This window comes from Castor canadensis, chromosome X (genome assembly GCF_047511655.1).
Source record: "Castor canadensis chromosome X, mCasCan1.hap1v2, whole genome shotgun sequence".
NCBI lineage: Eukaryota > Metazoa > Chordata > Mammalia > Rodentia > Castoridae > Castor > Castor canadensis.
The window spans coordinates 72,570,836-72,593,256 of NC_133405.1; the positions used below are offsets into that span (position 1 = coordinate 72,570,836).

The window sequence follows — 22,421 nt, forward strand, 5'->3', positions numbered from 1 at the left end:
GCTTTCATGTGTAAAAATAATAGAAGGGTATGTACTTTGAGGTATTTTTCACAGAAGTTATGCACTTTCAATGATTCTTCTATTTCTTCATGCTTAATGACCTGAATGTTTTGTTATGATTGGCTGATTTAGGAGAACATACTGGTCTTCAGTTGTCATGGGAATAAGCTGTACATATTAGTAAGGTATTCTTAGCATAACAACTCTATAATAAGTTCTTAATTTTTATTTATTATTACATATATTTGTTATTGTGTTTTTTAAATTTAGTTTTCTTTATTGCCAATTTATTTCTTGAGGGTGTGGTATTAAGTTTTTAAGTTAAGACAGTAAATTAGTATATGTTGTTCTACACTGCAAAAACATTCTAAAATTGGTAGACTTTCCTCCCAACATTAGAATATTAACAGGTATTTATTGCTATTATTTATATGCAATACTCATATCCAATGGTGGAATGAAAAATACTAGTGGTATGATTCAAAAATGCACTTTTATTGCCTGATCAAGATGGCATGTTATCAAAACCTGTTTCTTAATATTTATTCAAATAATTGGCTGTTGTAAAGGCCAAAAATTTTTTGTTAAGATGGTGGATTAGAAAATTCCTCCTTGCAACTCTGAGAATAAGAAGAGTCAGAGCAACAAAGGACAGACTATATTCTGAATAGAGAGAGGAAGAACATTGGGGGTCATGAAAGAGATGACAGAACAGCTTAATAGTAGGGAGAAACACAAAGGCTATGGAGAGAATAGTAGGAAACAGCCCAGAGCTCCAACCCTGGGCATTGGTGGTGGGGTTGAAGCCACAACTTCAAGGTATGCCAGGCAGCCTTGATTGCAATAGATGGGCCATCCTATTATTTGAGACTGAGCTACTCTGGAGAACTGGAAACAAGGAAAAATCAAAAAAGTCAGGGAGCCTGGAGACACACTCCCATAGTGTCTGGGTTGGAGATAGCCAAGGGAAGCAATCATGGAGAGAGGGAAGATTGGACAAGGACAGCCTGAGAAGTTTAAGAAGTAGGGATGTTGATGTGTGAAGGGTGTGGTGGTGGCCCCGCCCTTTGTGGTGAGGAGTGTATGCCATTACCTGTGGATCACCACAGAGACAAAGAGCTCTCAGCCTAAGCTACTGGTTAGCAGATTGCTTTGCATCTGGAGCTAACTCCCTGTTGTGTGTGGTTTGTTGCCCTGTAGGACTGAGAGCTCTGAACCCAGGTTCAGCTGATGATTCCATTTTTCCATCTTTCACCCTCAGGCAGGATGGTTGACTGTTGTTCAGGGTCTGCAAACACTGAGACCAGCAGGTTTAGTGCTTGGTTTCCTCGATTCGTGGTTCTGGTCTCCAGTTCAGACAGATCACAGTACTTTTTTTGCTTCCCTCACTATCTCATGCACTTGTTAAGGGGTCACACCTACAGTTGAACATTCGCCTCCCTTGGGTGCCTAAACTGGAGGGCTTCTGGAGCAAGGGGAAACCTGTAGCCCCCAGGCTGCAAATATCACTGTAGCTAACAACAGCTGTGGGTATGCAAAGAATGGAAGCTTCTAATGTTAATGCTGCCCTGAAGCAGGCAACTGATCCTTGATGGGCCCTGCCCTTAGCCTGCATACAGCACCAGCCTGAACAGTGTCATTTCTGTTATGGCAGTTTGTTTTATCCTTATTGACTTGTACTGGGGTTTGAGCCCTCAAGAAAAGGTTGCTTACAGGAAAACTCACGAGCAAAATTCATACAGCTACAGCCACCGTATTCTCAACAAAGATGCCAAAAGTGTTTGTTGGAACAGACAGCCTCATCAACAAATCCTGTTGGGAAACCCACGTGTGGAAGACTGAATCTAGCTTCCTGTCTTTCATCCTGTGCAAAAACCAATTGAAAATGGATCAAAGAACTTAATATAAGACCAGAAACATTTAAACTACTATAGAAAAACATAGGGGAAAACTCTTTAAGATTTAGGCATAGGCAGTCACTTTCTGAATAGAACTCCAATAGTTTAGGAAATAAGAACAGGAATTGACAAATGGTGTTATGTTAAATTAAAAACCTTCCACCTGTTAGGAAAAATGCCACTCGCAAAGAATGCTCACGAGAAAAGTCTCACGTCCAAGAGCAATGTATAATGACTGGAGCTGCCAGACTGGCCAGGGAAAGATGGCGCAGCACTAACTCTGGGCTAGGCGTGGCTTTTATAGAAGAGGGAGCTTGAGGAAGTTAGAGCACGGGAGTTTCTGTTAGGGGTGGAGCTGCTATTGGGGTGGGGCTGCTTGGGGGAGGGAGGCTCCATTTCTCAAGAAGTGAAGCCTGAGGATAAAATGGTGACATTATTGTTCTATCACCACCCAAGAAAGGAAATGATTATCAGAGTAAAGAGATAGCCTACAGAACAGGAAGAAATCTTTGCCAGTTATGCATTGGACAGGGGACTAATATTCAGGATATATAAAGAACTTAGAAAGTTAAACTCCAAATGAACATATAATATAATTAATAAATAGGAAAATAAATTAGACAGATGAGAAAAATGTTCAACGTCTTTAGCCATTAGGGAAAGGGAAATAAAAATTACATTGAGATTCCACCTCACCCAAGTCAGAATGGCTGTGGTAAAGAAAACCAACAACAAATGCTGGCAGTAAAAGGAACCCATGCACACTGTTGGTTGGAATGCAAATTTGCCCAGACAGGATGGAAATTAGTATGAAAGCTCCTCAAAAAACTAAAAATGGATCTACCATATGATCTACCTATACTACTCCTGGATATTACCCAAAAGGAATCACAATAGAGATGCCTGTACACTCATGTTCATTGCAGCACTATTCACAAGAGTCAAGTTACAGAATCAGCCTAGTACTTATCAACAGATGAATGGATAATGAAAATGTGAGATATATATATATATATATATATATATATATATATATATATATAAAATGGAATTTTATTCGGCCCTAAAGAACAAATTTCTATTATTTTCAGAAAAATGGATGAAACTGGACATCCCCAGTCTGAATCTGAAATAAGCTAGATTCAGACAAATATCACGTTTTTCCCTTCTATGCAGAATCCAGATTTAAAAATAGACATGAAAGTTGTAGGTAGGGGACCAGCAGGAGTGGGGAAGAGGGTACAAGAAAGGGCCATGGGAAAGAAGGATATGTTCAAAGCACATTATGTGTGTGTATGAAAATATCATAGTGAATCCCATTAAAAGGTACAAAAAGAATTTTAACAGGCTTTCAGTAGTTTTTTTTATACAAAATAAGGGGATAGATTAGTAATGGGTATAAGATGACACTGAATAAAAGAGTGAAACAAGAAAATTATCACATTCTTGTAATAGATTCAATATGTCACAGAGTAAGGAAAGCAAAGCTATTATTGAAGATTAAGTGAAGAAAATCAGTCTGGTTTGAACTTTATTATAATATCTTTCATTGTAATTTTGAAACAAAGGGAATTTAGGGATGAAAATTGTATATTACTGGTAGAGGCACTTGTCTAGCATAAGCAATATCCTGGGTTCACTCTCCAGTACCACAAAAAAGGACTTAAATATGTGAGATGGTCTTTTAATAACATATATTATCTTTTCATAGACTTCAAATATATTTTCCATGCCTTTTCATGAACTATTTAGTATTCTTAATTTGTGTAATTAATTCAATATCTTGTAAAATTTAGTAGTAAAAACTGGCCAATTTCAATTGGAATGGTATATGTTATAAATTTTATCCTGTTTTAATTCTTTACTATATTGCATATCTAACTTTCATGGTATAACTGTGATCTTTAACTCTGTACTTTTTACTGTTCATTATACTTATAATTAAGGTTGAGAAAGTATAGGAAATGCAGTCAAAATAACTTAATTTTGCTGTTTGTTAGGGACACTGATAAAAATACCCTTGTTATTAAAAATGGTATGATGAAGGATAGCAGGTGTAATGTAGAAGAAAGATACAGGAGGAAGTGACCAGTAATTCAGAAGAGAAAATATTAAGGTAAAATATTTACAAATCTTAGGTATAATATGTATAGTAAACTAGAAAATATAACATAAAGAGATATAGGAACTTCCAATGGTATTATGCTTAAAATGTGATAAGAATGGTGGACTTGATACTAACAGCAAACAGATCTAATAGGAAGGTAAGGACTAGCAAAACCTGTTAAATATATTTAGAATCCACAAAGTAAAATATGGCATTTTAGGAAAATCTGTGGGTATGGATAAAAAGAGTGAGGAATCTCTTTATACTACAGACTGGTCAGTATGGATGATATCAATAGAGAGGTAAGACACAAGAAACTCAAACCAAACTTATGCTTGATGTTCTCCTTTCCCTCCACATTCCATTTATAGGTATTATGTTGAATCATGTAAAAGTAGTTTTTGTATGTAAACAATGGTTGTTTATAAACACTTTCATATAGTTCAACCATATAGGAATACTCTCAATGGCTTTAAAGTTCTAATTATCATTTGGGGAAGGCACCCAGAGATTTCTTATATGGGAATAGGTTACATAAGATAGTTAAAATATAAGGGCTTGGGATTTTGCTTTAGTTTTCTTTATCAAAGATAAATGATTTATAAACTAGAAAGAATAGAGCAAGGATGGTAAACAAAATGAAAACCAAGATAGATTAGTACCTCACTGCTTTAAGAGACCCAAATTAATTTAAGCATGGTTTGCTGAAATTGTTTTCACTGGCAAGTATTCTTTGTAAAGTCACAGTGGACAGGAAAAATGGAAATAACTCAGTGGGTGGACAAGTATACATAAGGGAGAAAATACAGATTCTAGAAAGTAGATTGATGAATTTAGCTTTAACTCCAGACAAAATTTTAGACAGGTCTATTCAACATGTTATTTGTGTACTCTTAGAAAAGAGATGATCACTAGGAAGTGACTAACTTTGTTTGCTCTTTGTTCATTAGGTTATATAAGGGAGGGAGCCATTATAGAAACCTAATATAGTCTTTGTAATCTTTTTGTTTCTTTTTTTGGAGGTATTGAGGTTTGAATTCAGGGATTCTTCCTTGTTAGGCAGGTGCTCTACCATTTGAGCCACACTCTCAGCCCTTTTTGCTTTAGTTATTTTTGGGTAGGGTGTCACTTTTGCCTGGGGCCAGCCATGGATGATAATCCTTCTACTTATACCTCCCACATAGCTGGGATATACTACCATGCCCAATTTATATGTTTTAATGTGGTCTTTCTAATTTTTTCGTCAGGCTTCCTCTAGCCACCAACCTGCTGATTTCTGCCTCCTGAGTACCTGGGATTAAAGATGTGCTTGACTAATCTTTGCCTTGAGCTGCATTCATACAAGTGTAGTTTCCTTATGAAGGGAGATAATCTATTGTACACTGTACTAATCAGACCATTGGAATATTTTACTCAGCTCTTGTTTTTTAAGGGCTCAGACACTGATTAACTAGAGACTTCTCAGAAGAAAGCAAGCCCAGTGATACATATAGTGAGGGAATGTTTTTTAGGAGATGATAGGATAGAGAGGTGCCTATAAATTATGGCTATTGAGTGACGTAGAAGGGTCCTCACACATTGAGAAGACTTAAGGTACAAATAATAGCTATCTTTAAATATATCTTGAGTTACCATGTAACAAAGGGATTTAACTATTTGACAAGGTTAGAACCTGAACAACTCTCTGAAAGGTACAAGGAGAGAAAATGAGCTCAATTAAAAGTAGAGTCTCCCTAAAATTAGAGAAGCTCAACAAACGAGTTGGCTAATCTTGAGGAGATTCAGTGGTATTTAGGCAAAGCCTGAATAGCTCTCTGGCAGACATGTTATATAAAGGATAATTTTATGGGGAGGGAGTTTGGACTAGAATTAATGGTTCCCAATCTCGGCATATCATCATCACTAGCAGAGTTTATTGGAAAAACACATTTTCATAGCTGAATATTTTTGTAGATCGCTTTTTTTCCCATTGATGTATCTTATTAATTCCTGAAATTGGGTAAAAGCTACAAGCTTTTCATAGTAGAATATAAATTCTGTGAGTCAGGAATCTTTTTTGTTTTGTTTTGTTTTGGTATTACTGGGGTTTGAACTTAGGGCCTCATGCTTGCTAGGCAGGCATTCTACCACTTGAGCCATTCAACCAGCCCTTTTTCTGTGTTGACTGTTTTCGAGATAGGGTCACACTGACTATTTGCTCAGGCTGGGTTCGAACCTCGATTCTCCTGAGTAGCCAGTATAATAGGTATGAGCCAATAGTGCCAGGTAGGGAACTTCTTTAATTTTTTTGTAATTAATCCCCAGGGTCTGTCACAATGCCTTAGCTTATAGTAGGTGTCCAAATAATGTTACGTCTTAAAAAAAGAAAACCATAAGTCCATTGATAGTTAAAATATATTAATCCTTATAACAGCATAAATTTGTAAAAAATATATATAATAAGTATTATGCTAGTCTTTTTGTGCCATTTTCTCTTTTATTGTTAAGCTGGGTAGGGTACATTATGGCATTTACAAAAGTTCTTAAATGAAATATATCATACTTGAATTCACCCACTCCATTATTCTCCTTTATCCCTTCCCTATTCCTGAAACAGTTTCAACAGGTACCATTTTTCTAGTTATATACTTGTGTAGAGCATTTGCACTATATTCACCCTCCTACACCCTTCCCCAACCTCCTCCCCTCTCCCACTGGTACCACCACCACCCCACCACAGACAGGATCTGTTCTGCCCTCCTGTTCTCCAATTTTGTAAAAGAAAAAAAATGACATTTTTGTTTAAGATAGCTACAGTCTCCTTGTGACATTTCCATGTATATGTGTATTGTAACTCAAATTGGTTTATCTCCTCTATTTTTCTTTCTACCTTAGTTCCCTTCTTATGTTGATTTCACCAGGTTTAAAAATTCTGTGTTTATTCTTGTATTGGAAGTACATCAACCATATTCACCTTCTTAACTTCCTTCTTTTGCCCTCCTTCTCTTGTGTGTGACTTCCACTTAGTGTGACCTGTTTTCATGATATTGCTATATTTGTATTAGGTCTATATTCTACATATGAGAGAGAACATGCAGCTTTTAGCCTTTTGAACCTGGCTAATTTCACTTAAGATGTCCTCCATTTACCTGCAAACAACAAAATTTCATTCTTCCTTGTGGCTGAATAAAATTCCATTGTATACAAATGCCATATTTTCTTAATCCATCCATTGGTAGTGGGGCATCTTAACTGTTTCCATAGTTTAACTATTGTCAATAATGCTGCAATAAACATGGTTGTGCAGGTGCCTTTAGTGTAACCTGACTTACATTCCTTTAGGTATATCAAGATGCGTGGAATTGTTGGATCATACGGCAATTCTATTTTTAGTTTTTTGAGGAGCTTCCATACTGATTTCCATAGTGGTTTTACTAATTTAGATTACCACCAGCAGTGTATGAGGGTTCCTTTTTCCCCACATCCTCACCAACATTTGTTGTTGTTTGTGTTCTTGATGGTAGCCATTCTAACAGGAGTGAGGTGGAATCTTAAAGTGGTTTTGATTTACATTTCCTTTATGGCCAGGGATGTTGAGCATTTCTTCATGTGTTTTTTTAGCAATTTGGATTTCTTCCTTTGAAAAAGTTCTGTTCATTTCAGTTGCCCATTTCTTCATTGGGCCATTGATTTTTGGGGGAGTTAGTTTTTTGAGCTCCCTGTATATTCTGGTTATTAATCTCTCATCAGATGTATAGCTGGCAAAGATTTTCTTCCATTCTGTGGGCAGCCTCTTCAATTTAGAGACAATTTTTTTTGTTGTGCAGAAGCTTTTAAATTTCAGGTAATCCCATTTGTCAATTCTTTCTCTTAGTTGCTGAGTCATTTGAGTTCTACTTAGGAAGTCATTGCCTATGCCTATTAATTCCAATTTATTCCTTGCTCTTACATGCACCAGCTTGAAAGTTTCAGGTCTTATATTAAGGTCCTTAATTGTTATGCTAGTCTTACTTCAATATTTTAGAATTATGGCCTTTCACTGAGTTACTTTATTTTGTCTTTTGTTAGAGAACAGTTTAAAAACTTATTCTAAAAAAACTTACATGAAATATTTAAGAGACAATGGATTCTGTATTTTGTATTTAAATACATTGTGTACATATCTATATTTGAATGATTTATCTACTAGTTGAATTTCTCAACATTGCCAAATAGCAAAGTTATTTCTCTCAAAAAGGAAGTGGTTCACATATTTTAATACATCTCCATTCAAGAGAAAATGCTCTACAGCATTTTCTGACCATAACCATCTTAGCTCCCCAAATAGAGAGGAATCATCACAATAGTGTGAAATTTAGGTTATTTTAAATATTATATTAAATATTTAAACATGTAGCTTGTTTTTGTATATATCATTTATGTTCCTAGAATAGATTCCTAGGGGTAATGAATGTGCATATTTTCATGATTCTTGAAATGTATCACAAAATTATTTTCCAAATGGGTCATGGCATTCTTATGGTGCTTCTAGAAATATAAGTTTACGGCAGTATGAAGTAGTAATTGCAGACATTGGATTTCAGATTTTTTTAAATGCTAATTTTTTGGGCAGTACTGGAATTTGAACTCAGGGCCTCACACTTGCTAGGCAGGCACTCTATCACTTGAGCCACTCCACCAGCCTTGCTAAATTTTTAAATAAGTTTCATTTTGACAGTGTTGGGATTTAAACTTGGGGCCTCATACTCTACCACTTGAGCCATCAACATCTCCCCTTTAAATTATAACCTTCCCTCCAACAAGCCTCTGGTAACTGCTTTTCTACTTTCTGGTTCTATGAGGTCAACTTTTTTAGATTCTACATATGAATTATATAATGCAGTATTTATCTTTCTGTGTCTGGCATCTTTCACTTAACATAATATCCTTCAGTTTCATCCATGAATACTACTTCATTGTCTGTACATACCACTTTTTCTTTATCTATTCACCTGTTCATGAACACATAGGTTTCTTCCATACATCTTGAGGATTGTGAATAATACTAAAATGAATATGAGACTGCAGATATCTCTTAATCATAGCAATTTCAATCCTTTGGATAAATATCCAGGAGTGAGATTGCTGAATCATATATGATAGTTCATTTTTAGGATTTTGGGGAACTTCCATACTATTTTCTAAATGGCCATATTAACTTACATTCTCACCAACAGTTCCCTTTTTTCTACATCCTTGTCAACACTTGTTATCATTCATCTTTTTGGTAATAGCCACCATAGTAGGTGTGAGATGATACCTCTTTGTGGTTTTAATTTGCATTTCCCTAATGATTGGAGATGTTGAACATTTTGTTTCATATACCTGTTGCTGGATAAAAAAGAAGAACCAACTATTTGCTGCCTATGAACAGCTCAAAATACCTTTTCAACACATAGTCTAAAAGTGAAAGTGTAGATGCAAGCACGTGGAAACCAAAACAATAGGGATAGCTACATATATTAGATAAGACAGACTTTAAGTGAAAATTTGTAAAAAAAAAAAAAGAGAAAAAGAAATGTCTATAGTATGATAATGATAAGGTGGTCAGTCCATCTAGACGTTATAACAAGTATAAATTTGTAGGCATCCGTCATAGGAGCATTTAAGTATATAGAGCAAATATTAGATCTGCCAGGAGAGGTATATTGCAATATAATAATAGTAAGCAAATAATACCCTATTTCCAACACTGGCCAGGTCATCTAGGTAGAAAATCAGTAAGACTACATTAAACTTGAACCACACTTTACACTTTGGACCTAAAAAACAGCAACATAATACATATTCTCCTTAAGTGCACATGGATATAATATCTATGGATATTATATCCAGGATATAATATCTTATTATATCCAGGATATAATAAATGTTAGGATCGAAATTGCAGAGTATCTTTTCTGATCATAATGGCATGAAAGTAAGAGTCAATTCAGATTGAGCATCCCTAATCTGAAAATTCTAAATCCAAAGTGCCCCAGGGTCTGAAACTTTAAGTGTCAGAATCATGCTATAAGTAGAAAATTTCACATATGTCTTCATGTGACAAGTTGCAGTCAAAATACAGGAACACTAAAACTATTTTTTTTAATTTTCTTCAGTGTAAGGTGTATATGCTTCCCTTCTCAAAGTTTCTTTTCTGTTTTGTTTTCCACTTCTTCCTTCTACTGCTGTTTTTTCATTTTATATTATAAGCAGTGATTTTTCAACCAAGGCAGTTTTTCCAAGTGGAGTATTTGGCAGTGTGTGGAAATATTTTTGTTTTTCAGAACTTAGTGCTGGGGTTACTACTAGCATCTGGTAGGTAGAGGCCAAGGATGCTGCTAAACACCTTGCAGTAGACAGATAGCCCCCTGTAACAAGAAATCATCTGGCTCAAAGTGTCAACAGTTCCTTAGTTGAGAAACCATAACTTAAAGCAATATTACTTTTCTCCATGTCCCTTCAAAGAATGGAAAAAACAAAGGAAAGCAGGAGTCATGCTTGACTGTTTCAAGGAACTCAAAGCATTAAGAAGTGTGTGACTGGAGAAGGAAGATTACAAAGTTCCAACGTTAGGTTTCTTCTTCCTGTTTTAGACTTGTAGAAATTTCTTGTTGGTATCAGCTATCAAAAAGAAATTCTCTTACCTGGTACCTATTCTTACATGTTTCCTACCTTTATTCACTCAGTACCTTACAGTATTGTGTAAATACTCAAATCTCTAATGTGTTACTTTGATTTGCTTTCAAAGTTTCACTGATTTTGCTATTCATCATTCCTTTCTTTGGTAGGACTGGGGTTTGAACGGGGCCAGTGCTCTACCACTTGAGCCAGTCCGTCAACCCTTTTTTGTGTTGGATATTTTTGAGATAGGGTCTCATGAACTATTTGCGCAGAAACACGATCCTCCTGATTTCTGTCTCCTGAGTAACTAGGATTATAGTACTGAGTCCCCAGCACACGGCCATTTTTTGTTATTTTGTCACTTTAAAATAATAAGTGCCTGCCTAACAAGCACAAGACTCTGAGTTCAAACTCCAGTACCACCAAAGTAAATAAATAAAATAACCAGTGGGTGTACTTTGCCTAAGATACAGTCTTCATTGCTGTTAAGTTTGTGAGCTGTTGAAAGGTTTTTGTTATTTTGATTGTTGCATGGTTCTAATTGTACTAATTTAGCTAGAACTCAGTTCTTGCTTGCATAAATAAATGTAAAGCTACCACTATTTGTACTTTATTATTTTTACAGTGTGGTAAAATATCAGCTTGCCTTGAGGTAACTTTCAGTTTACAAGGATACTATGTTTTGGTTAAAATATGGTATGTGGGGTGTGAAGTATTTTCAATGTGTAAAGGAAAACTGGAAAAATTTCACAGGGCAAGTGGGTGGTTATAAATCCTTACATAGGAATCAAGATCTCCATTTTAGAAGGGAACAGGATCCAGATCAGATGTGGTTGTGTACATCTGTAATATCAGCTGTTCCAGGGGTGGAAATCAGGACGATCATGATTCAATTCCAGGCCAGGCAAAAAGATAGCAAGACTCCATCTCAACCAATAAGCCAGGCATGGTGGTGTGCACCTGTGGTCCTAGCTATGGGGAAATATAGGTAGGAGGATCGCTTGTTGAGACCAGCCCCAGTCAAAAAATGATACCCTATATGAAAACTAACTAAAGCTAAAAGGGGCTAGGGAAGATAGTCAAGTGGTAGAGCTTCTACCTAGCAAGTGTAAAGACCTAAGTTCAAATCCTAATACTTAAAAAAAAGTGAACAGAATTGAATCCAGGTGGTATTCGTAGGTGAATTCTTTTGACTTATGCTTCATTCTTGGTTTTTTTAAAAGAAAATTAAGAAGGTAGCTGAGTGCCATGGCTCATGCCTATAATCCTAGCTACTCGGGAGGTAGAGATTGGGAAGATAACAGATTGAGGCCAGCCTGGGCTATATGAGAGGCATAAATAGGAAGATTGTGGGTTTTTTTGTGAGACCCTATTCAAAAAATAACTAAAGCAAAAGGGCTGGAATGTGGCTCAAGTGGTTAGAGCACCTGCCTAACAAGTGCAAGGCTCTGAATTCAAACCTCAGTTCCACCAAAAGAAATGAAGGAAGGGAGGGAGAGAGAGAGAGAGAAAGGACAGAAGGAAAGAAAGAAGGAAGGGAGGGAGGGAGGAAGGAAGGAAGGAAGGAAGGAAGGAAGGAAGGAAGGAAGGAAGGAAGGAAGGAAGGAAGGAAGGAAGGAAGGAAGGAAAAGAAAAACAAAAGATAACACAGGATTTAAGTTGACTTAATAGGAGATGAAGCCTCAAAAGTTCATTGGTAACTAGAGTAAGAACCTCCAGATTCATAAACCAAAAAACAACCCAAAGACAAACCTAGAAAGGATTGTTTGCTGCTTAAACTTTTAAGTAGTGTCATAGGTTCTCTTCTCTTTTCACTGTATAGGTCTTTTACTACTTTTGAATCTTTAGGGGCAGTTGTATAGTGAAGAGATAGGATAGTTCATAAAATTCCCTGAATAACTTTTAAGATGCATTTACTTCACTAAATATAGTTTTCCTTCTAACATTCCTTCATGGGATATATTTACCTAGATATTTAAAGTAACAGTATCTTTAACTATTATGTATCAAGAAAGGCAAAATGAGAGTGTGGTTGAAAAACCATAGTAAGCCAAGCAGAGTATTAGATCCCTGAGATTTAACAGAAGAAAATTCTTAGTATTTTGGTTTAGTCTAGTTCAGTTTATAAAATTTATGTGTGAGGGAATTTAGACTTCTCACTGGGTAGAACTGCTGTGGTGTGTGTACCCTGTTTTGTCTTATCTTAATATACATGACTTAATTTCATTGAAATAGGATTCACTTTTACATTTTAAGAAATCAATCTCCTTTATTTTATATCTCCAGTGAATATCACCTCTGCCAGGCAATTAACCGGATGTAGTCGCTTCAGCCATATTTTCCCTTCATCTGCTTATCAGCACATTAAGATGCATAAGAGAATTCTGGGGCACTTATCTTCTGTCTACTGTGTAGCATTTGACCGAAGTGGAAGAAGAATTTTTACAGTGAGTTTAAAATTTATGATATGGTAGCATTACAAATTTATGAAAATTGAAGCTAGACTTCATGAGATTATATTTTGTAAGCAATTCATCCTGTTTCAACATATTAATGCAAGAAAAGATGGATGAAACTTCAAGATCTTTTCTCATTTTATATAAGTAAAGGGTGAACTATACTATCTATCCACTATCTTTTGGGAATTTTAATTAAAAAATTAATCAGAAGAAGGCCTTCTATTCTGGAAATGGTTAATTTATGTGAAACAAGTATACTAAATTTCATTCCATTCTATTTTAGCAAACACTTATTAAAATGCATATTCCATGTGTCAGTTAGTGTAATTGCTACCAGTTGTGCTTAATTAATGATTACATCACTTTTATGACTGAATAGTTAAACCACACAGTAATGAAGATTATAGTTATTTTATATATCTTTCTTTGATTTTTGTACAGGTTATTTTTCTTTCTTTTTTTGATGGTGCTAGTAGAGTTTTGACTCAAGGATTCACACTTGCTAGGCAGGTACTCTTAGTGCTTGAGCCACTTTGCCAGCCCACCCTGATTATTTTTAAAATTGGGGTTTTATTAGCCAGAGTATACTACTGCTTTTGAGTAAAAATGATAGCACACTAATATTTTTAAGAAATACTAATCTTACTGCTTCATTATTAAGTTATTACAGAGATGTTGTAATAGCATAATTTTATTTTTCTATTTGTATGTTACAACAAAGGAAGCAGTTTGCATTTTGAGAAGTTGACTCCTTAGATTTCATTATGAACTCCTCCATTGACAACTTCGTGTCTCTAAGAACATCACCTATGCATTTGGATGTTAATGATCATGATGAGGATGGTGAATGTCACTTTTTAATAAACAGATAATTATTGAGTAACTTTATCTACCATATTAGAATAGAATTGCTTTTTCCTGTTTTTAAAGCTCCTTTGAAATTCCCAGGAGGGAATTTCAACATAATATTTCCACCAGAGATTATTTTTCCCTCTTTTGTTAGCATATATTAATTGTACAAAAGGTTTCATTGTGCTATTTCCATGCATGCGTCTAATGTAATTTGATTGAATTCAATCCCCATATTACCCTTTCTTATCTCCCCTTCGCTCCCATTTTGAAAGTAATTTTTAACTCATCACAGATTATTAATAGCTTCAGGTTTCCTGAAAAATGAGTATAGACTCTAAAATTTAAAGTATTTATAGAAAAGCTATTCAAGCAATTAAGAAAAAAGGCTATCATGCTTAAGGAAAGAAATAATGGCAGAAATACTTAATCCCAAATCACTTAAAAGTAAGTTCAAAATATTTTGAGTTTTCATAATTAATGTTAGTGTTGAGAAAATGTTGCTGTCAGTTTTGATATGTTATCAGTTCTATCATTTGGATATAGTTTATATTTGCTATAGGATCCATATTATATACAGAAGAAAAGAGACTGAAAAGTAAAGGCTTACAAGTAACTTAATATAAACCTTCCTTTTGTCATTTTGGGTTTTTGTTTTGTCAAATTTCTGCTTCATTATAAATCTTCTGTTCTTTTGTATTGCTGTAGGGTTCAGATGATTGTTTGGTGAAAATTTGGGCTACAGATGATGGACGCCTCCTTGCTACACTTCGAGGGCACTCTGCTGAAATTTCTGACATGGCCGTTAACTATGAAAATACTCTCATTGCTGCAGGCAGCTGTGATAAGGTTGTAAGAGTATGGTGTCTTCGGACTTGTGCACCAGTTGCTGTCCTTCAGGGACATTCAGCTTCTATTACTTCCATACAGGTAAGAAAAATTATAAGCTCTCCCTAGTATATGTAATAAATCTAAGAATGCTCTTTTGTGTTATATTTTATGGATAATAACACAAAAAAATTCCAAAAGAAAATGTTGTATTAGGTGCTTTGCTCCTATCCTGCAGACAGGTATTTTTTTAAGTTCCTTTTCCATATATCTATCTCCTTTAGAAATAAGTAAAAAGATGATTAAAAAGTAGTAAAGTATGAAACATTCTATTTACTTATGTTTGTGAAGAAGGGAGAAAACTTAAAAATGCCTTATGAGCAAACTACTAGAGGTTAGTCAGTATATAAACATTCAAACTTGAATATTGGCATACTAAGTGTTAATATTTAATTAATATTTGTCAGTCAGATTTAGTATGTGTGTGTATCTATGTGTGTAGTTTAAAATTAAGGGGGAATTTTTTGGTTTTAGTGATTTCTTGTTTTAATTTGATATTTGACATAAAATACATTGTTCATATAATGTTTTTACCAGATGTTGGTAGTGAAAGTCCTGGATGTTCCCAAAAGACCTTTCGTTTAATAAAGCTAAGTTGAATTTTTTGTACTCTTATTTGTGTTAAGAGCAAAACAGAGAAACAGAGTTTCCTTCTGAAACTTTTACTTTTGGGTCAAGACTACTTTTGGAAGAGGTCATTACTTCCATTTTTGAGAGGCATTTTAGTCATATACCACCTATTTATGTGGAGGTAGCAAGAGATAGGTTCAGTGTATATTGGATTTGAAATTTTTCATGTCAAAATTTTGGTTAGTTGAAAGAATTTCCTGGGTCTTTTTTGTGCAGCAAGCTCTCACTATTTAACACAGGCTATTGTGGAAAATGCTATGTAGCACAGGCTGGCCTTAAACTCACAACCTTCCTTCTTTTGCCTCCTAAGTGGTAGAATTACAGGCATGCATTACTGTACTTGGCTCTTGCATGGGTTGTTTTTTGCAGTGGTCAACATCAAACCCAGGGCTTTGTGCATGCTAGGCAAGTGCTCTGCTGGTGAACTGCATCCCCCAAGCCTTTCTTTTCATGGATTTTTATTTGGGATATTATCATTTACTTGTATGTTCCCTTTATCATACCTGACTGAATATGTAATACAGACATATTCTCCTGTAACATAAAAATGACTATTACATTGAAAATTGTTTATGATGCCATTTGATTCTTTCATGGTTTTATTTACTGTTTTTTTCATTTTGTTTACATGAAGTGCCCTATACATCCATGAACCACTTATCACACTCTTTTCCTTAGTGATGTTATTTAGTCTTATATCTTTAAATTTCATTTGTAGACGTATAACTCTCAAACATATTCCCATTTGTTCCTGTCTTTTACCTATATTTGTTTATTCAGTTACATACTTGGTCACATGGATGTCTACTAGGTATCTCAAACTCAATGTATTCAAAATTGAACTCATCTTCCTTTCTCAGATCTATGCCTTCCAAAAGTTTCCCTATCTGTATTAGTCAGTTTTCCATCACTATGATAAATACCTGAGAGAGATTGCTTTGAAGAAAAGGTTGCTCATTTAGCTCAGATTTTAAGGTAAAGTTGAAATGGCATAGTGGTGGCTTTCCCTTTTCTGAATCACTTCATACTGTAAAAATTAAAGGTAGTATGTCTTGGAGCAAGTGGTCACATCATGGTAGAGGCATGTGTGTAAGCACTTATATATCAATAGGAAGTCAGAGAGACAGACTAGGGGGTCCAATAACCCTAAGGACTTCCCTGTAGGCCTTACCTCTAAAAGGTTCCACAGCCTTCCAATAGCACCACCCTGAGACAAAACCTTTACCATATGGACCTTTGGGGGACATGCAACATCCAAACCATAGGACCATCTAAACAAATGACAAGTTCATGCTTGCAGTTGCTCAGGTTTGTCATCCTTAACATTTATCTTTCTCTTGTACCCTAAATCTAACCTGTCAGACAATTGTGTCATATCTGCCTTCAAAATAAATCCAGAATATGAAACATTGTCATGACTCTCATCAGTACTATCCTATTTAAAGCCACTGTCATCTGTGGCATACATTACTGAAGTACAGATTGAACTGATCTTTCCATTTCTTCCCTTCTCTCTCACCTGCCCTAGTCTAATAGCCACTTGATTTTGAAATAGAAGTTAAATTATGTCACTGGTGCTCAAAACCATCACTAACTAATGTTTACAGTAATCTACAGACCTAATATTCTGAGCCCCATTCCTGTCTTTGACCTTATCCCCTACTTGGTTCCCTTTTTCACTCTGCTTTAGTTGCTATACTCTCTGTTTTTGTTAAACACTTTAGATACATTCCTCTCTTTGCTCTTGGTATTTTCTGTCTCTGGAATGGTCTTCCCTGGATATTCACATGGGTTTGTTTCATCCCTTTTTGTGCAAATGTCACCTTACCAAGAGAGACCTTCTCTGACTGCTTCACCATTCTATTTAAAATTGTAAACACCTTTACACCTTGAATCTCCTCTTTAGTTTCAGTTTTGTCCATAGTAATTATTACCATTTGGCATTCTATACATTTTTCTTTATTACTTGTTTATTGTCTCAATTTATGGCATATTATCTTACTAATTCATTTTTTTAAATAAAATTGTGACAAAATGGCAAAATGGTATGTTGATAGTGGTTACTTCTGAATTTTAAGTTGCCTTTATCCTGTTTTTCCTGTATGTTGTAAATTATCTGTAAGAGGTGTACATTGATTTGAATGTCAGAAATGCACGTATTTTAATAATCCCTAACCTTATTTCTCATTTGAAATAATCTAATTAAGGTACCTTAATGGATCAGATTCCTCTTTATGATTCATAAACTAATTTAAATGTAATGGGAATAATAAAGGATTTAGTATTTAGTCAAATTAACAGGCATATTAGAGACCCTGGTCTGATTTTCAACGTTTTCCTTTGTCCTAGACATCTGGAGCCTGTGGTTCTTCCCTTTTCTCTGATTCTGTTCTGAGGACATATAAAATAATGAAAGTCAGAACCTGAGAAGCCTACTATCATAAAGACCATAGTCTATCTAGGATAGTAGTAGTCCTTTAACTTGACAATTTGAGTATATTTTATTCTGTTATTTCCTCAATGATATGAACAAATATTTGGCTTGTTTTACTTTATTCATAAAAACAAATGAAAATGTTTTAAATTTTAAAAGAAAAAATATACATTATTGAAGTTGGACTTTAATATATTAAAAACCCATATACTTAAATATTTACTTAATAATCATTGCTTCTGGTTTACTTCTGATTGTCTATCAAGTATGAAAATGCTATAGTGATTGCTATATATAAACATATTTAGCACATTTTTACCAGTTTGACTATTAATGTGTTTGACTCCCCATTAAAGGGGATTATAATTATTCATAAAGTATGATGTTAAATGATTTAAAATAATTACTTTTAGGACTGAAATATTTTATTCTAACTTCAGTTAGTATTTTTCTACTTTTTTGTAATTTAAGTTTTTGTGAGGTATTTTATTAAACTAGGAAATTTATGTAACTAATCCCTTGAAACCAAAATTCTTATGAATTTATCTAATTTTTATTTACCCAAGTTATTATAATTTAAAAATGTGCTGTGTTTGAAATTAAATTTGAACATGAAAACTTTATATTGAGTCATATTTCTTTTTCAAAGTTTTGTCCATCAACTAAAGGCACAACCAGATACCTCACTTCTACTGGTGCTGATGGAACAATCTGTTTCTGGCAATGGCATGTAAAAACAATGAAGTTTCGGTAAGTTTAAAAGAATTTTAGATATTTTGTGAAAAACAAACATGTTTGTTTTTATTTATGACTTGATTAATATTAGTTCAAGTACTTAAGTGTGTGTGCATGTGTGTGCATGCCCACTTGGATGTACACATGTCCATATCTACTTTAATGGTTAGAGATTGTAGAATAATTTTTTTATATGAAATCAGTGTTGAAGAGACTACTTACTTGATTTATATGAAAAATTTTGTTAAATAGTTTCATTTATTTTCTATCTTCCTTGATAAGAAAACTGAATATTTCATAATGGTAATGGTAACTAACATGGTAATATGTCTGTAAAACTGTTGTAATAATACTGATAGCACAAATTATATTTGTAAGATTTAATGAATTTTTAACCTGAATGATGTGACTAGCACTTATTGGCCATCTCTCTGTAGTTTTTTCTATAATATTGGTGCTAAGTAGATCAATATCCATCAGTGTGTTAAGATTTTTGCCTATTGTATAGGCCTGATAAAAACATTTACTTTTCTCTTTAGAGATCGTCCAGTGAAATTTACTGAGAGATCCAGACCTGGAGTACAGATATCTTGTTCGTCTTTCAGTTCTGGTATGTATCAAAGTCAAAAGTTTTGAGTACCCAAAATATTAAATGATCTACTTATAAATGATGTATTTTTTAGTTTTATGAAAAAAATGTATATGCTTGAATGTTAAGAGAAGGATACCAAAAATGCAATCCATATATTATCCTACAGAAACCTTTTAGACTCTAGCATGTAATATTTTTTTCTGTTTTTATTTGGTAAAAACAAACACAACCCCCATCCAAATACCCTTTTTTAAAAATGCATAGTGCTCATCCCCATCCCATTTTATATAAAAATCCTGTACTGACTTTACAGAAAACATACAGCTGTGGCTTCCTGTAAAAGACACTTTCATAGTGTGTAATAGTGCTTTTTATATTGTTAAAAATCCTATGCTAGTTAAACATTTTTCTTTTTGATTGGATTGGAGTTGGAGTTCGAACTCAGGGCTTCACACTTGCAAAGCCAGGTGCTCTACCATTTGAGCCACACCTCCAGTCAATTTTGCTACAGTTATTTTGGAGATGTGGTCTCAAAAAGCTATTTGCCTAGACTGGCCTCAAACTGCAATCCTCCCAATCTCAGCCTCCCAAGTAACTAGGATTACAGGCATGAGCCTCCGGTGTCCGGCCATTTTTCCTATTTTTATTATGGTAAAATATACCTAACATAAACTCTACCATTTCAATCATTTATAAGTGTGCAGTTCTGTGGCATTAGTATATTTGTATTGTTCTGCATGTTTTGCCACCATTCATCTCTAGAACTTTTTCATTATCCCAAAGGCAGTTGAGTTTTTACACTCAACCACTGTAGTCACTATAAAGACAGTTGTATGTATGAATTATCTTATAAATAATTTTGGAATATAATGTTTCCTGTAAAATATGAAGAAATTAATTCTTGAATGCTATGACCTTTATTGTTTATGATATAAGCCTATTTTTAATGTATAGTTGGTAGGTTTTTTTAGGTGAATGATTTAGTTGTCTTAAATTTTCTCTTGTTCTTCTTGATTTAAAATACTTTATCTCTGAAATATTAGTTTGTCCTTAATACTTAGAGGACAGCCTGTGTTTCTTGAAGGCTTTTTACTGTTGCAAGGTAGCATACAACTAAGGAAGCAATCAGAAGATTTTTTAAAGCTTCTTAGTACTGTTTTTTTTTAATCTTCCAGGTGGTATGTTCATTACAACAGGTAGTACTGACCATGTGATTAGAATATATTATTTGGGTTCTGAGACCCCTGAGAAAATTGCTGAATTAGAATCACATACGGTAAGAGAAAAATGAGTAACTTAAATATTTTCTTTTCTTTTTAATATCCCTGGAAAACTGGTTTCATTTATTTTCTGTTCAGTACCATACTTTAATGTAAATTGGTGGTGAAACTTTAATGTTGAGTTGTCTTTTTAGTAATGAAGACTAGTGTGAAATTCTGTATTTACTATGGTTTTATACTTAAGATGACTTCTATTTGTACAGAGAAATATATATATGTAATATACATATATATATTTTATACATACAGCAATAGTAGTTTGTGAAAATCTTTTTGGCTGCTTTATTACTTAAGAGGCATGTCAAGTATATCTTAGGAAAATTTTTTTTCTAAGTTGAGTTCATTGATCTTATTATGATTGCTTTTCAAAATATCATCAAAGACTTACAGAATTTAGTTCTCCTTATCAGCAATAGTCTTATATACAGGGAATTAAGTATATGCCTAAGGTGAAAGCTGTTGGTTGCTGGCACTTTTCCTTGGTCTATCCTAACTTTCTTATTGCTTTTCCAGAAAACTTCAAGTCACTATTGTTTAGTTATATCCCTGTGCACTCTTTATATAGTTCTTTCTCTTTCTTTTCTTAATTTTTCAAACAGTGGAAATGGGGGCATTTCTATTTCAGCTCACTGTGTATATTGCACTTACCGCAAGCTGTCTTGTAAGCTATTGAAAGCACTCAGTTTTGCAAGTCTTAATGTTGTTACTGTTGTTATTATTACTGTTGACACCTCACTTGAAATAGTATTAGTGTATATCAATAGCATACATACAACTTTTCTGAAAGATGACAGAAAAACATGTTTTGTGAGTTGCAGAAACAGTTGTGTTCTTGAAATTTGTAGTAAAATAGATGCCTGTTAGAAACTTTCTCCTGGGAGCTTTTATAACAGTCTCTTGATTTTTATCGTATCATAGAAACACAATTGAACATCTACTTTTTGAAGACATACTGATGTAGCTGAGCTTTCAACTTGTGGTCACATACTCCTAGATACTAGAATCTTAGAATATTATTTAAATTGTGAAAGAGAAAAACTTAGGAAATATTTAATGATCTCAATTTGAGACCATTAAGTGGAAGAAATTCATTTGTGCTAGAGCATGCCAAGGAGATACCCTCACAGTTATTACCCAAGTAGAGTGTGTATACAAGTGCAGTCAAGTTTATTGAGAGTTCAGAGAGAAGAGAATAATTGAACAGGAAAGAGTTGAGAAGGAAATGATGAAGAAAATTTGTCTAAGCAAAGATTCATTTACAGGGGCACAGCTAAGAAGAAAAATCTGTAAAGTAAATACTCCCTGTTGGAACCTTTGGTGGATGTCAGTTTCTAAAAATTCTGTATTCCTTCAAAACATCTAAAACCAATTACTGCAGCTGGTAGTGAGAATTCAGTATCTTATCAGATGAATACCACAGTGAAATAGCAAAACAGTATAAATCAAGGGTACCTCTGAACAAGTGAAGATAATTTAATAATTTTTAAAAATGAAAAACAATTAAATACAAAGATTTGGTATCAGCTTTTTTATTAAAAGTTAAGTTACTCAAATAACTGAGTCATTCGTGAAAATGTGTACACAGTTGATACATGAATAAAGTGAAGAGAATTGCAAATTTTGGCTTATATTTTAATCGTGTCATAACTATTGTGCATAAAGATTCAAATAGTAATATATAAGTTATAGTGCCTACAGAATGTTAGATGAATCCATTTAAAAATAAATAAACCATGTGGTAAACAGGAAATAATTGATTTATTTTCTGAAATTACAAGAAAACAAATTGAGAAATTTCTTTTAACTATTACTAAATCAGTTATTTTATTGTGGTTTCTTAGATTACTGTGCTGTCTTATGGAGAAAATAGTAATCAAATCCCTATTCAGAAGTATGTATCTCATTATATCTGGTTGATGAACAGG

General features: G+C 34.1%; 1 protein-coding gene across 4 annotated transcripts in view; it reads left to right on the forward strand.

Annotated features, from left to right (window-relative positions):
- The window catches only part of Brwd3 (bromodomain and WD repeat domain containing 3), a 110,335-nt gene that overhangs the window by 35,134 nt on the left and 52,780 nt on the right, over positions 1-22,421 (forward strand). For 3 of the 4 annotated variants that reach the window (XM_074063274.1, XM_074063275.1, XM_074063276.1), the window contains 5 exons: positions 12,916-13,076; positions 14,646-14,867; positions 18,539-18,639; positions 19,164-19,234; positions 20,392-20,492. In XM_074063274.1, the coding sequence (XP_073919375.1) occupies positions 12,916-13,076; positions 14,646-14,867; positions 18,539-18,639; positions 19,164-19,234; positions 20,392-20,492 (656 nt within the window). The other variant, XM_074063277.1, reaches the window with a different exon arrangement.